This window comes from Ictidomys tridecemlineatus, chromosome 10 (assembly GCF_052094955.1).
Source record: "Ictidomys tridecemlineatus isolate mIctTri1 chromosome 10, mIctTri1.hap1, whole genome shotgun sequence".
In the NCBI taxonomy this organism is placed as follows: domain Eukaryota; kingdom Metazoa; phylum Chordata; class Mammalia; order Rodentia; family Sciuridae; genus Ictidomys; species Ictidomys tridecemlineatus.
The window spans coordinates 25,589,990-25,604,766 of record NC_135486.1 but is presented as its reverse complement, the minus strand read 5'-3'; the positions used below and the strand labels follow the sequence as shown (position 1 = coordinate 25,604,766).

Genomic DNA, 14,777 nt, shown 5'->3' with positions numbered 1-14,777 from the left:
TTCTGCTAAATATTCTAGTTCATCACTCTTAAGTTCTTCCTTCTTTCTGCAAAGTACTAGGACATAAACATATTTCAGCCAAGTTATGCCACTTTGTATGAGGATGGTCTTTCCTCTGCTTTCCAATAAATTATTCCACGTTTCTAATAACTCATCATAATGGCCTTTACTAAACAGCCTACCTGTTAATAAATATTACCTCATTAATAAATATTGCCTCATTGAGGATTTATGTTTCACCGTGAGTTTTGGAGAGAATGTCATCTTTCAAATCATAGCAATTATGCACTATTTTTCATATTGCATTTGCTGTATTTCTCTCCAACATGCACAATATGTTTATCAGTCTTAGTCATAATGGTTTTTGAAACTAGTAGCAGCAATATTTCTAATGCCATTTTAACGATTCCAATTTGGGAGTACCTTATAACAGTTTCTTACTTTCATACCATTAATGGCTTTACTTAGATGATTGTCCCATTTATGGATTTCTTTTGAGAGTCACTTGGTGTGTTAGTTCACTTTGTGCTGCTATAATAGAACACTCTCATGGATTAAAGCCCACTTTCTTGGAGCTCTCAAGAATGGGTTTAAGGTTGCATACAGTGGTGCAGGCCTGTAATCCCAGTGGCTCAGGAGGCTGAGGCAGGAGAACCACAAGTTTAAAGTTAGCCTAAGCAATTCAGCAAGACCCTAAGCAACTCAATGAGTCTCTGTCTCTAAATAAAATACAAAAAGGGCTGGAGTTGTGGCTCAGTGTATAAGTGTCCCTGAGTTCAATCTCCAGTAGAGAGAGAGAGAGAGAGAGAGAGAGAGAGAGAGAGAGAGAGAGAGAGAGAGAGAGAGAGAGAGAGAGAGAGAGAGAGAGAGAGAGAGAGAGAGAGAGAGAGAGAGAGGAATAGATTTAATATCTTGGCAAAAGGGATTTCCCTGTCCCTGTCCCTTCTGCCACTTGAGGACATAGTAGGACAATTACCAGGCCTTACCCTGTTTGACCTCAGACTTGTTTCTCTTTTTTTCTTGGCTCTATCCATTTTAACAGGGATCAGATCCTTATTTGCTGTGTTTCCAAAGTCTCTTTGTCACATGTCTGTTGTCTGTGATCAGCCATTAGAGGGTTTGGAGGGAGATTGGCTGGTTGAATAGAAAGGTCAATTTTTCCCTTCCCCATCTTTATATTGTATATATTCATCAAGGGCAGCTTCTTGTCTGTTTCTTCCACTCAAGACCCCTGCTGTGGTTCCAGCTTGTTCCAGGTGATCTTGGAACAAGATCTGCACTTTGTCTTTGGGATTGTAATGGCTTCTTGCTGTCGCTAGTCTCTGGATTGCTATATAACCATCTGTTTGGTCTCTCAGCTCTTCTATCACCTCATCTAATGAATTCTCTGAATTAAATTATTATTGAATTACTATTCTGTTTAATATAAACAGAATTTCCTGTAGAACTTTCTGCAGTGAAGGAAATGTCCAGCACAGTAGCTACTAGCTACAACGGCTATTAAATACTTGAAATGTGGATAGTGCAATGGAAGATGTAAATTTTCAATGTTTCCCAATTTAAAATCAATCTAATTAATGGATTTAAATAGCCACATCTGGCTTGTGGCTATTATATTGGACCACAGAACCCTATATTAAAGATATAATTCCTTTCTCCTAGTTGCAGAGATTAAATTGGCCTCTTAAATATATATATTTTTTTAATTTAAAAGTGAACATTTTTTCTTTGAATTTTATCCCAGTGCTTTTAGGCTTCAAGCTCTTCCCATTTACAGCCTTGGCAAATGACTTCTATTTTTTAATTTTTCCTTTACATTTACATTTTGTCATCTCAAGTCTATTTTGGTGACAAGTCTGTCTGTTTTAACTCATCTAAAATGTTTTATGACTACTTTTTAAAAATTTCCTTTATACTAGGTCCTTAGTTTGAAAGAGATAGGATTTCATGTGGTCTAACCTTTCCCGAGTTATTAGTACCATATTTAGTATAGTCACACCCTTCTTCCATAGTCCTCCCTTGCCCCAGTCTTTTCTTTTGTGACTGTATCTAACTTTTAGAAAATTCTGCCTTATATTAATACTGGATTTATTTTTCTGTAACCTCTATCAGTTGGTTTTATTTAACTTTTAAGAGCAATTACATGATTGCTCTCAGTGATGGTCCTAGTGAGGACCTTTACTCTACTTGCAAAATGGTGTTTTGTTGCTTTATTCTCACATTATAAAAAGCATGATTCTTTTTCATGATAGTACTTTTGAAGTTTGCTACCATCTTCACTGGAGTTCTTTTTTCTATGTTAAATGTTCAAAGTTTTTCATTATACCTTAGTTAATACAACCCTAGGTTCCATATCTTCTCTGCATGGTCTTAGGTTGACTTGTCCAAAAGTCTTTGTAGTGCTCTCATTTAACCTACTTTTATATAATATAATTATATTTCAGAACATGGTAGGATATCCGGTAGGATTAGCTAAATTCTTAGTTTTCCTCTTGGTTGATTAAAAAGCCTGTTTCGCCTACACATTCTCTCTGTCCTTTCATGAAGCATAATTCATTTGACAGGTTTTTACCAAACATGTAGTGCTGTTGTCACTGGAGATAGAATTGGTTGTTTGGACTCAAATACAGGATGTTATATTTTACTCCTACAGAATTGTATCTTGTTGCAACCTTTATAAAATAATAAATAAACCCTACTCCCACAGGCATTAATCCATACCGAGAGTGGACATGTCCCACTTCTTAATGCATAATCACAATGATAAATAAATTTGATCATGTGTTTTGTCAGGGACAACAAACTATAGCATTGGATAATTGTTAACTCAAGACTTTGCTGTATGTATACAGTAAAATGACTTTTGATATTTTTACAGAAATTTGATTTAACAAATTCTTGTCCTTTGTTTCCTTAACATGCCTTCAGTATCTTTGTGTGTTATCCATGAAATTAACTCTATTCATTGAATCATTATTCAAATATACTTTATGATATTTTGGCTAACATTTTTGGCTGGTAATGAAAATAAGACTATATCTGGTTAGTATAGAAAATACTTGAATATTATATTTCTCTGGGAAAAACATTGTGAAATGTAAGAGATCAATTGCTAAATGGTTTTATTAAATGTGCTTTGACTTTCAAAATAATAATGGTGAGAAATAATATGTTCAATTTGCAGAGTTTTAATTTTAATGCATTTTTGCTTCTTTAGCATTTGTGGAATCCAACATTTGGAACGAATAGGAAAGAAGCTGAATCTCTTTGATTCCCTTTATTTCTGCATTGTGACATTTTCTACTGTGGGCTTTGGGGACGTCACTCCTGAAACGTGGTCTTCCAAGCTTTTTGTTGTTGCTATGATCTGTGTTGCTCTTGTGGTTTTACCCATACAGGTAAATATAACCTTGCTAAATTTTATAGAAGTGTTCAAAGCCTTGTAAAATTGAATATTCCATATTCTAAGAAAAATACTGGGTGCCTTATTCATCTAGCAGTAATATACCACCACATTCTCTTCTTATATCAATTATGTAAATTATTTCAAGAATTCCATTTTTTTGCTTTATTAGAAACAGTGAAGTGTTTTCTTCCTTCAGACCAATTGATAGCTCACATCTTGTTTTAATTATTTGAGTTGCTTTTCTTTATATAGACAGTGTTAAATCACATTAATTATGGGATACTATGATGCTATTATTGGATGGTAGACCAAAGAAACAAATTTGTGAAGGGTCAATTTCTCTCAACTCTTGAAAATAAACCTAAAAGCCATAAACTTCAATGGATTAGAAATTGATTATTTATGTTCAACTAAACCAAAATTTGAACATGGTGTTACAACTAATATACAGCATTTTGGGACCTGAATAGGAGGTTGCAAAAGGATAGGGATATAAAATATGACTTAAGATAAATAGAAGTAATTGGCAACTCCTTCTTGTAATGACCCCTGGGTGCTCCTAAGTGAGCATGTCAGAACAGAGATATGATGAAGTGTAAATTAAACTTGCATGTTCATTACACAACTTTGGCAATGAGTGTATCTAAATACATCCTTTTCAGCCACAAAAATTACCTTCTATATCTTGTTTCCTTATACTCTTCCCTTGCTCACTCCTCTTCCTCCAGATACTGATGAGGGTGTGGTGTGGCTTTTGTGTCTTGATAAGGGAATTTCCCATTGCATGACATGTGGGTAGAACTTGACAGGAGAATGTGGAGGGATGCTGACAATTTCGCTCAGCATATGGCATAACTTATCACGTTCTACTGTATATAAAGTAAATGCATAAGCCTTTTAGTGGCCTGATGTGATATAGTAACACAATTGTGGTAATTTATTTCCTTAGATACCTGAAACTCATGGCAGACAGTTATAATCTCTGAAGAAATCATATGACAAATCTGTTGTTGAAGAGAATACTTAGAATCTTAATGAGTTCACCTAAGAAATTGACTATACCTAATAAAGGATGCATATACTGGATTGATTTTCTTTTGTATTTTCATGTATGATGTTATTCATTCACATTTCAAAAATATATTACAGTTCGAACAGCTGGCCTATTTGTGGATGGAGAGACAAAAGTCAGGTGGCAATTATAGTCGACACAGAGCTCAGACTGAAAAGCATGTTGTTCTGTGCGTCAGCTCACTGAAGATTGATTTACTTATGGATTTTTTAAATGAATTCTATGCTCATCCAAGACTACAGGTACATTTAATGCATGATACTGGATCATACCTATTAATATATTATCAAATTCAGTTAACTGACAGTGGAGCCTGCATTTGGAGGTTTTTAGTTTATACAACCAAAGGTATAGAGAGTAAATGAAGAACTACAAATATAGCCAAGAACATAGAAAAAATGCTAGAGGAATAAACAGCATTTTCAGATTCTTTCTGTATCTACACTAAAAGACAGATGGAATTATGTTAATTCAGAAAGCAAGATTTTCTTTGAATTAAATGGTTGCTTTTTCTCCCTTGGATAAAACATAAATGACATTTTTATGAAACAGTGAATTTTAAACATAAAGTATAATAAAACAATGAAGGAACCATTTCAATATCATCTGTTCACTTGAATGCTACAGAATTTCATGAAGTTTTGCTGCTGAAAATGTGGAAGTCTGGAAGTTCCTCTTTATTCATTTATTTATTTTTGTTGGTTTGTTTCCTGGAGTATAACTAGGTACTATTTATAGTAGCAGTAAATGACCCAAAATTGTACAGTAACTAGATGAATCAAGAACACGAATTCAGAAGAGTTTCTTAATTTGCCTAGGCAGATGAAATCCTTGGATATTTCTACTTTTAGGATACATGGTCAATGTAGATTTGTTGGTCCTTCCTCAGTATATCATTGTCATGGGGTTAAATAGTTCTGGTGATGGAGACATTGCTGAGTATATTTGTTCATTCTTCCTTTATTAAAAGAAAAAGCATAGATTTGTGAATATTTTTTAGAGCTTTTAAATACTATATTTTTACATTTAAAAAACTTACTTTAAAACTGATAACTATATCATATAAAAATCTTCTGTTTTCATATCAATTAAATGGTGGTTTAGAGAAATTTTCATTCGTATTTTGGATTTAAAATTTTTTCTTATTTATAATTTCTAGTTTGCTATTATAACTAATAAGGAATATCTCTTTTGTGGAAAATTTTGATCCTATAATCATGAGTTTTATCTAGTATCAATATAAAGAATTCTTAAAACTCCAAAACTTCCACCAGGCATATTTTAGAGCAATAAAATAGTGAATGTTCACCAAAGAATTTCAAGTCATACAGATCCTTTTGTTTTACACCATACTATCACTTTGAATAATTTAGTATTTTCTCCAAGGGACCATATATTTTGAAAATTTTTTTATCCCAAGCACTTTCACTTACTTTGTCAGTGTTTTCAATGTTTATATGAATTACTAATTCATCAAAAATTATTGTAAATTATTGTCCATAAAAATATTACCAAATGATAATAATTATCACAGTTTTGTTTTAAAAAGTAATAACTTGAAGGAGAAATTGGTTCTTAAACACTTCTATGTGCCATTCAAAATATGTATGTTGGGATCATTCTATAGTTACAACTAACACTTCATAGGCTAAAAGAGGGTTTGGAGTATGTGGTGTATAATCGCTTCCCTTTGTGGTACTAATATAATTGAAATAGGTAAAGAGGAATGATTTATGAAATTCTGTTTGTCTCAGTTGTGTTTATTATAGTGTAATGTTATTAAATGTAATTTATTTAATTTATGCTGAAGTTTATATATAAACCTCTATAAGCAGGAGATCATTTCAATTTTATTGTATTTCAAAATATTCAAATATTTTAATTACCTAGGTAAGACAACTTAAAGCATTCTTGTTTTTTCCCCATTTCCCAATTTGTTTTGAATAGGATTATTATGTGGTGATTTTGTGTCCTACTGAAATGGATGTGCAAGTTCGAAGGGTCTTACAGATTCCAATGTGGTCTCAAAGAGTTATCTACCTTCAGGGTTCCGCTCTTAAAGATCAGGATCTACTGAGAGCAAAGTAGGTATCCTTATCTGTTTTCCATCTTGCAGCTTGTGGTTTTGAGTGCTTTAATATCTTTTTTATCTTCCAAATCTCAGCAATGTTACAAAATGTGTTAAGGATGTTTGAAAATAGAAATTAGCCTTAGTTCTGCTATGAGTCCAATTAAAATGTTAAAAATATAAAATTGGTTTATTTGCTCCTCTTTCCCAGCCTTACCTTAGGGAAAGATGTTCAGCAGACTGTGTCAACAAGTTGCAATGAGAAGTGTGGCATGGTCTAATTCTCCAAGCTGTCAGAGGTGGGCGAATGTATCCAGACTCACTGTTACAGTAGTCTCAGAGTCCCTGCATATTGTTTTGATTCTGAAAATAGAAATCTTGGACTAAGCATTATTTGAGATATGAAAGTAATGAGCCAAGGGCTAAGGATATAACTCAGTTGGTAGAGTGCTTGCCTTGCATGCAGAAGGCCCTGGGTTCAATCCCCAGCACCAAAACAAAACAAACAAAGAAGTAATGAGTTGAGTTTTAAATTTTAAAGAGTTTACAAAAATATATTAGGCAGAAAGCACTTGTGTTTTCTGGGATCAGGGACAGAAGAATCCCTGGAGGCTGAAGGAATCTAGAGGGTTAGAGGTCTTTCTGAACTGTCCTCTTCCTGTTGTACATGTCCCAGCCAATTTAGCTTTAGGTGATATAATCTAGGGCACGGAATTTCTGCCACATGAGCAGAGTGAAGCAAGAGTGGGTAGACCATGGGCTCCTGGAAATTAGGGCTTCATTAATACTAGGTCCTTAGTTTCAGAAGTGAAAAGAAAGCCTTAGTTTTGCTAGATGTTTCCTGATGCTTGAAACGTTTTAAACATGTCTTCACGTTCATCCTGAGTTGACCTATGTGCTACCTAAGATTTAAAAGTCTCATGAATATTAGAGCATAAGCTTTTTTTTTTTTTGCTCCCTGCAAGGCGTGTATGTGTGTGTGTGTGTGTGTGTGTGTGTGTATGTGTGTGTAGAGAGAGAAGGAGAGAGAGAGAGTGTGAGCAAGCGCATGGTCTGATAATAAAAAGAGTAGAGGAAAAGTAAAAAGCTCTTTTTTGTTGCTTAATCATTCAAGTAGTGACTACATACCTAGCAATTAGGTACTCTGACATTACTTTTGATTCATAAATGGCAAAGTTAAACTGAGGTTTGTTTTAATGACTCACTTTCTAAAGCATGAGGTCACACTAGAAACTCCCAGGATATAATGAAAAGTAAAACTGGTAAATAAGTGTTTCTGAGAGTTTATAAGTACCATGCTGGATGAAATGTGTTGTTTTATGTAAGAGAATTTTTTGAATCACAGATGTTCCAAGCACTTCAAGCAATCCCTGAATTTAGGTGTTTGCCATGGATTCTCTTCATCATTATTTGGGTGCTCTAGAGGAACTGTTACTTAGACAGTAATATAATCTTTATTTTCATATTCATTTGTGTAGATAAACAGAATGCTTGATTTATTGTATGATTTAAGTTCTACACCCAATAAGCATACATAATGTCTGTAGAATGTTCATTATTAATTTGTGTGATAAATGAAGGATTTTTTTTGGTCTCAGAAAGTAATCTGAACTGTTTAGATCTAAGCTAGATACTGTTTAGGATTAACATAATCAATGTCTGATTAAAAATTTGAAAATGGTTTCTCAGAAAAAGCAATCACACTTTCAGGAAACAGTCCTTCACTGGAATCCCCACAAAAGAAAGGGGATGAAGAGTGAGAGGGAGCCAGATGATAATACTCAAAAAAGGATGGGTTGATAAAGATGTAGGGTGACAGTTTCCATTTCTGTGTTCATTTCCATTCCTAATTTCATATAAAAGATGTGGGATGTAATGTTAACTAACACGTTCTTCAACACAATTCCCCATGCAAGGAGCAAGGAATAGGATTCTCCAAACAAGTTTCAAAGGTCAGTTGCATGAGTTTTGAATTGCTTTGTTGAAAATGATGTTTAGAAAATGTTATCTTAGTAATCATGGCTCAACATTTATTCAGAACTGTTTGGTTTGAATTAATTTTATGAACTTTTTTAACTTTGCTGTCCATCAAAAATATTTTTTTTTGGAAAAGGTTTATTTTATCATAGTGTACCAGAAAGATAAATCATACCTAATTTTGAAAATATTCATCTTATGCTTGAAAACATTATGTATCAAGCACTCGAGCATATTGCTGCATCACTAAATTTAAGAAATATAAAGCCCTAGCATGAGGGGAAGAGGTTTGGAACACAACAATGCATTATCTCAGGGAAATAGAAATAAACACTAGAGTTTGATTTATAAATGCAGATGAGCTCTGTTCCCACCCTCTTATTTTAACTGACATAGCAGTTGAAATGTAATTAATCATGAAATAAGGTTCAATACCACCCCTTAATTTATGCAAAGCCTTTATAAAAATATATAATCATAAAAGAAAATAAAGTTTGAATATCTTTACTAGTGTAGTAGTGTCATAAACTACTGAGTTATATAGATAATCCAACAATTTTTTTTATTCAGCCAAATATAGTCATGATTTGCTAGAAATTCAACTTTTGCTTAAGCTTAAGGATGCACATAGTCTACATGTACTATATGGACCAAGCGTTGAAATTCTATTCTCCAAGTAATATTTCAGTGTGTAATTATTTTGCGTTTTTGTCTGTATTTAGGATGGATGATGCTGAGGCCTGTTTTATTCTGAGCAGCCGATGTGAAGTAGATAGGACATCATCTGTAAGTTTCTAATATCTACTTTCGTAAGTTGTGCTTTTCATATTAGATTTTTGTTTGATTTTTATAAATCTTCCAATAATAAATATTGACCTTAAATTTTACTAAAGAGAAGCAATGATTGCTTAGCTATCTTTGCCTTAATATAAGAAAAGTTGCATTGTTGTATCAATAAAAAGTCAAAATCAAGTAGTTCATACTAATCCTCTGAGTTTTCTGTTGTTGGAAATAAAAACAGAACTAGACCTTTTTTGTTGTTGTTAAATATACCCTACAATATGTAATTTTGTTAAAGTGGCCTCAATTTCCTCAACACTAAAACAAGGCAGATGGATCAGGCAGTCTGCATTGGAATCCGTTGTAGGGTTTCTAAAAAATATACATTCATGAAAATTTTATTTAGAGTATCACTGGTGGGAATCAGAAATCACTACATTTTTAAAAGACCCCCAGGTGAGTTTGATAAAATTCGGTTTGGTAATATTTGATTTATAGGGTCTCTGTGGTGTATTTTTTGTCAAAGTTCTATAAACTTATAATGAAATCAAATAAAGTATTAAAGTTTTACTTCTATTATTTTAAAATGTGTTATGATTTTATTATTTTTTAAAAGTGCACTATTCATGTTGACTGAGTACTGGTACCAATTATATTTTTTAAACCAGTAATCCCATCTCTAGCTTTATTTGTGGTTCATGGACAAATGAGAGTGCTGAATTACCTCTGGAGTGACTGGGAGAAAGGCAAAATAAGCCGAGGTCTTCAAGCACATATTGTGACGATTTCTGGAGCATCGATTAGGCACACTCTATTGCACTAATTTAGGACTCTAAATCTTGAATGTGGCAGGCTCTAAGGTGGCCTTCCTTTAATTTTCCTAAAGTTCTTACTCATTCTTATCATTCCGACCAATTTTCTCAACCTCCATTTGAAGAAAGCTGCTGTGATTTGAATGGTGTTCCCACAAATTTCATATGTTGAAGTCCTAACTCTTAGTACTCAGATGTGAACGTTGGTACTAAATGTGTTCAGAGGCAATCCAATTTTAATGAAGCCATTAGGGCAAGCCTTAATCTGCAAGGACTGATGTCATATCAAAATAGAAAAAAAAATTGAGACAGATGTGTACATACAAGAGTTCCAAATTGACATGAAAGCAGCACTCTATGAGCTTAAGAGAGAGGCCTGGAACAGATTGTTCCCTGACAGCTTTCAGAAGAAACCAACTCTGCCAATGCCTGGATTTCAGACCTCTAAATTTTTGTTGTTTAAGCCATCCAGTTTTTGATACTTTGTTATAGCAGCCCCAGAAAGCTAGTAGTTGGTCAGAGACCAAACAAATGATAGGAAAACTTGCAAAATAGTTTATTTAAAAATATGTATTTTTAAAAAATATCATTACTCTCCTCCTTTTCCTCATTTACTAGGTCATTCAGACCAGATCCTCTTCAATTTACTTAAGCACTACTTCAGTAGTTTCTTAATTGGTTTGGCATAGTAGGTACTCCAAACATATACACTGAAAAAACAAATTTGAACTGAACATAATCTTGCATTTCTATAATTATTTGACTTATGTATTTGTTTTCCCTTTGGGTGTAACTTAGGTATACAATACATTCAGTCTTTCAGTATCTTTAATGCCTTTGGGTCACAAGGGAGGTCTAAGCATTAGGAAATAAATACATGATATCTTCTAGAATACCCTTTACAATGTGGATTTGTAGCTTTCAGTTAAACAATTGCATTCTATTTCCTCCTGACACTCTACTAAGTTGATAGGGAGTGAATAAAATGATTGATACTCATAAGAACAGACGGTTTGGTTCTCTGTTAGAGAACCCAGGAGAATTTTTGGAAACTAGCAAGCAGGTGGAAGAATGGCAACTGGCTGAGCCAGAAGGAAGTTGAAATTTAGGTTGAAAGAGGAAACAAATCAGAAGCAGGCTGCGTTCTGCAACGGAACCTCAAGTCTCAGGAGATAGAGACACCAGATGCCTCTGAAAGTAAGGTTATAAGTAGGACTAAATGTACCAATAACAATTAAAAGTCTGAGAAAAGCAGATTCCCTTAATTTTTCCATACATCTATTGCTGTTTACTTTCTTAGCCCTGCGAAAAGAAGTTTACTGTTTAGAGAATTTGATCTAAGGGTACTCTCCTTTCAGAGACACTCAGCATGTGCTAAAATTAGGGAAATTAGGAGCCAGTTGCCTAACATGCTTCTTCCTCCTTCCGTGTCTTACAGAATCCTTGCAGCCAGGTTCCGAACTCCACGAACAACAGTGACAGGTTTATCTGAGGACATGGTCCATCTTAAGCGAAAATTCTGTGTATACATATAAAACATAAATAATCTCTAGAGTTCTGCAGAGTAGTATCACAAATGATCACCTTAGAGTAAAACCCTCATGAAAACACCCCTGAGTTTGAGCAGCTTTCTAGAGCTTCTTTCCCATATACATTCAGACAATAGGAATTACCAGACATTTGAGAGAATTTCTAACTAGAAAAAGAAAGAATAAATGAATGAATAAACAAAAAGCTTGCAGTAAAGAGAAATCAGAGGAAGTGTGAACAGCACCAAATAATTCTGGGCAAAGATATCAGTTTTAAAATATATATTTAGAAGATGTCACATAATAAATATCTTCATAGTAATATAAGAATCTGGTATGTACATAAAACAAGAATAGTATATGCTGTAAACCAAAACAAGTCCAAACAAAAGAAAGAAACATTTGGGGAGCCAGCCTAATATAGAGTAACAAATACAAAATTCAATAAAAGGCCTAGAGGTTAAACCTCAGGGCCTTGGAAGATTGCAAAATAGTAAAATGAATAATAATACTTAATAACAGAAAAAGGGTCAAAATGTGAGAAAATTAGAGGATTAAGCAGAAAAAAAAGTATATACATAGTCAGAATTAAAGAAAGGGAACCTAGAAATAATAGTGAACAACATTATTGAAAATATAATCCAATCAAATTCTCCAGAATCAAATTGTCAAATTCAAAAAGTCCACTTGTTATAGGACAATGAATAGGAAAAACCTAAGTGGATTAGAGAGAATGAGATAAGAGAAAGACCATTAAAGGTAGAACTAAAATGAGAGCACAGATAACAAGAAAAAAAGAAGAAAACATTTAAAGTTCAGGATGGAGAATATGTGTGTCTTCAAACTTCTTGATGGTAATACTAGAAGCCAGGAGGCAAAAAGAAAATGCTGTCAATATTCAGAAGAAAAATAATTTTCAACTTAGTATTTTGTATCTTGGCAAAATTTTAGTCAAGTAAAATGTTTGAAAGAAAGGTATTGTAAAGATTAAAGATTTCAGGAGATGTACAACTCATGGGAATTTGCTACAAAATGTTTTGTTTTTTGTTTTTTTTTTTACTAAAATCAAGATGTGAGCAAGGAAGAAGATGACTCAGGTTAGCCCCCAGAGGAAGGAGAGTAGAAATTTCTATGGGTGTGTTGACATAAGATTGTAAACCAGCAAACTGAGCAGCATGCCCTGACCACAATAGAGAATGGAGGAATTCCTCTGAGAAAAACATGAAATTCATAGATAGCCTTTACGATGTTGAGATATGTACCTGTTATCCCTAGTTTTTCCAGTGTTTTGAACATAAAGGGGTGCTGTATTTTGTCAAATGCTTTTTCTGCATCTATTGAGATGATGATATGATTCTTATCTTTAAGTCTATTTATGTGATGAATTACATTTATTGATTTCCTTATGTTGACCAACCTTGCATCCCTGGGATGAATCCCACTTGATCATGGTGCACAATCTTTTTTATGTTTTTGTATTCGATTTGCCAGAATTTTATTGAGAATTCTTGCATCTATGTTCATTAGAGATGTTGGTCTGAGGTTTCCTTTCTTTGATGTATCTTTGCCTGGTTTGGGGATCAGGGTGATATTGGCCTCATAGAATGAGTTTGGAAGTGCTGCCTCTTTTTCTATTTCCTGAAATAAATTGAAGAGTATTGGTATTAGTCCTTCTTTAAAGGTCTTTTGGAACTAAACTGAGTAGCCATCTGGACCTGGGCTTTTCTTGGTTGGTAGGCTTCTGATGGCATCTTCTATTTCATCACTTGATATTGGTCTGTTTAAATTGAGTATATCTTCCTGATTCAATCTGGGCAAATCGTTTGTATGACTTAAAAAATTTGTCGTCGATGGCTTCAGTGTCTTCTATTTTATTGGAGTATAAGATTTCAAAACAATTTCTAATTATCCTCTGTATTTCTGTAGTATCTGTTGTGATATTACCTTTTTTATCACATATGCTGGTAATTAGAGTTTTTTCTCTCCTTCTCTTCGTTATCGTAGCTAAGGGTCTGTCGATTTTTATTTATTTTTTCAAAGAACCAACTTTTTATTTTGCCATTTTTTTCATTTGTTTCTTTGTATGTGGTGCTGAGGATCGAACCTGGGGCTGCACCCATGCCAGGCGAGCCCACTACTGCTTGAGCCACATCCCAGCCCTCATTTGTTTCTTTTGTTTCGATTTCATTGATTTCAGCTCTATTTTAATTATTTCTTGCCCTCTACTGCTTTTGCTGTTGATTTGTTCTTCTTTTTCTAGGGCTTTGAGATGTAGTGTGAGGTCCTTTATTTGTTGACTTTTTCTTTTTTTAAGGAATGAATTCCATGCAATAAATTTTCCTCTTAGTATTGCTTTCTTAGTATCCCAGAAATTTCAATATGGTAGAGAGGGGGAGCATGGGAGGAATAGATGAATTTTATAGAGGAAAGAGGGGTGGAAGGAAAAGCGAGGGGGGTAGGGAATTAGCAAGGATGGTGAAATGTGATAGACATCATTATCCAAAGTACATGTATGAAGACACGAATTGGGTTTCAAAATACTTTATATGCAAACAGAGATATGAAAAATTGTGGTACATATGTTTAATAAGAATTGTAATGCATTACATTGTCATTTTTTTAATTAATAAAAAAACCCCATGAAACTCGTATTACCTGGTGTAGTTTTGTATGTTGAGAAGAGATTTCCATTTCTGGACAAATGTTTCTGAATGAATTTTGCCGCCTTAAAATTTACATGATGAAGCCCTAACCCGAAGAACTTCAGGATTTGACTGTATTTGGATACGGGACTTTTAAATATATAATGAAGTTAAAACGAGGCCAGTAGGACTGGTCCTAATCCAGTAACTTATATCCTTATAGCAAAAGGAAATATGGATACATAGAGAGACACTGGTGTGCAGGCCTATGAAGAAGCAGTAAGGAAGTAGGGATCTGTAAGCCAAGGCCAGAGGCCTCAGAAGAAACCTGCTCTTCCCTGTCATTATCTTGCTCTTGGACTTCAAACAGGAAAACTGAAAAAATTAATTTTTGTTGTATAAGCCATTCTGCCTTTGGTATTTTGTTATGACAGCCTGAATAGGCTGATCCATATTTACAACTATAATGAATAATTAGAGAATTAAAGAAA

General features: G+C 33.9%; 1 protein-coding gene across 6 annotated transcripts in view; it reads left to right on the top strand.

Moving 5' to 3' along the window:
* Kcnt2 (potassium sodium-activated channel subfamily T member 2) overlaps window positions 1-14,777 on the top strand; it is a 360,005-nt gene that overhangs the window by 171,297 nt on the left and 173,931 nt on the right. For all 6 annotated transcript variants that reach the window (XM_005335358.4, XM_040276882.2, XM_005335357.4 and 3 more), the window contains exons 9-12: window positions 3,218-3,398; window positions 4,556-4,720; window positions 6,426-6,562; window positions 9,246-9,309. In XM_005335358.4, the coding sequence (XP_005335415.1) occupies window positions 3,218-3,398; window positions 4,556-4,720; window positions 6,426-6,562; window positions 9,246-9,309 (547 nt within the window). The remainder of the gene's footprint in view (window positions 1-3,217; window positions 3,399-4,555; window positions 4,721-6,425; window positions 6,563-9,245; window positions 9,310-14,777) is intronic.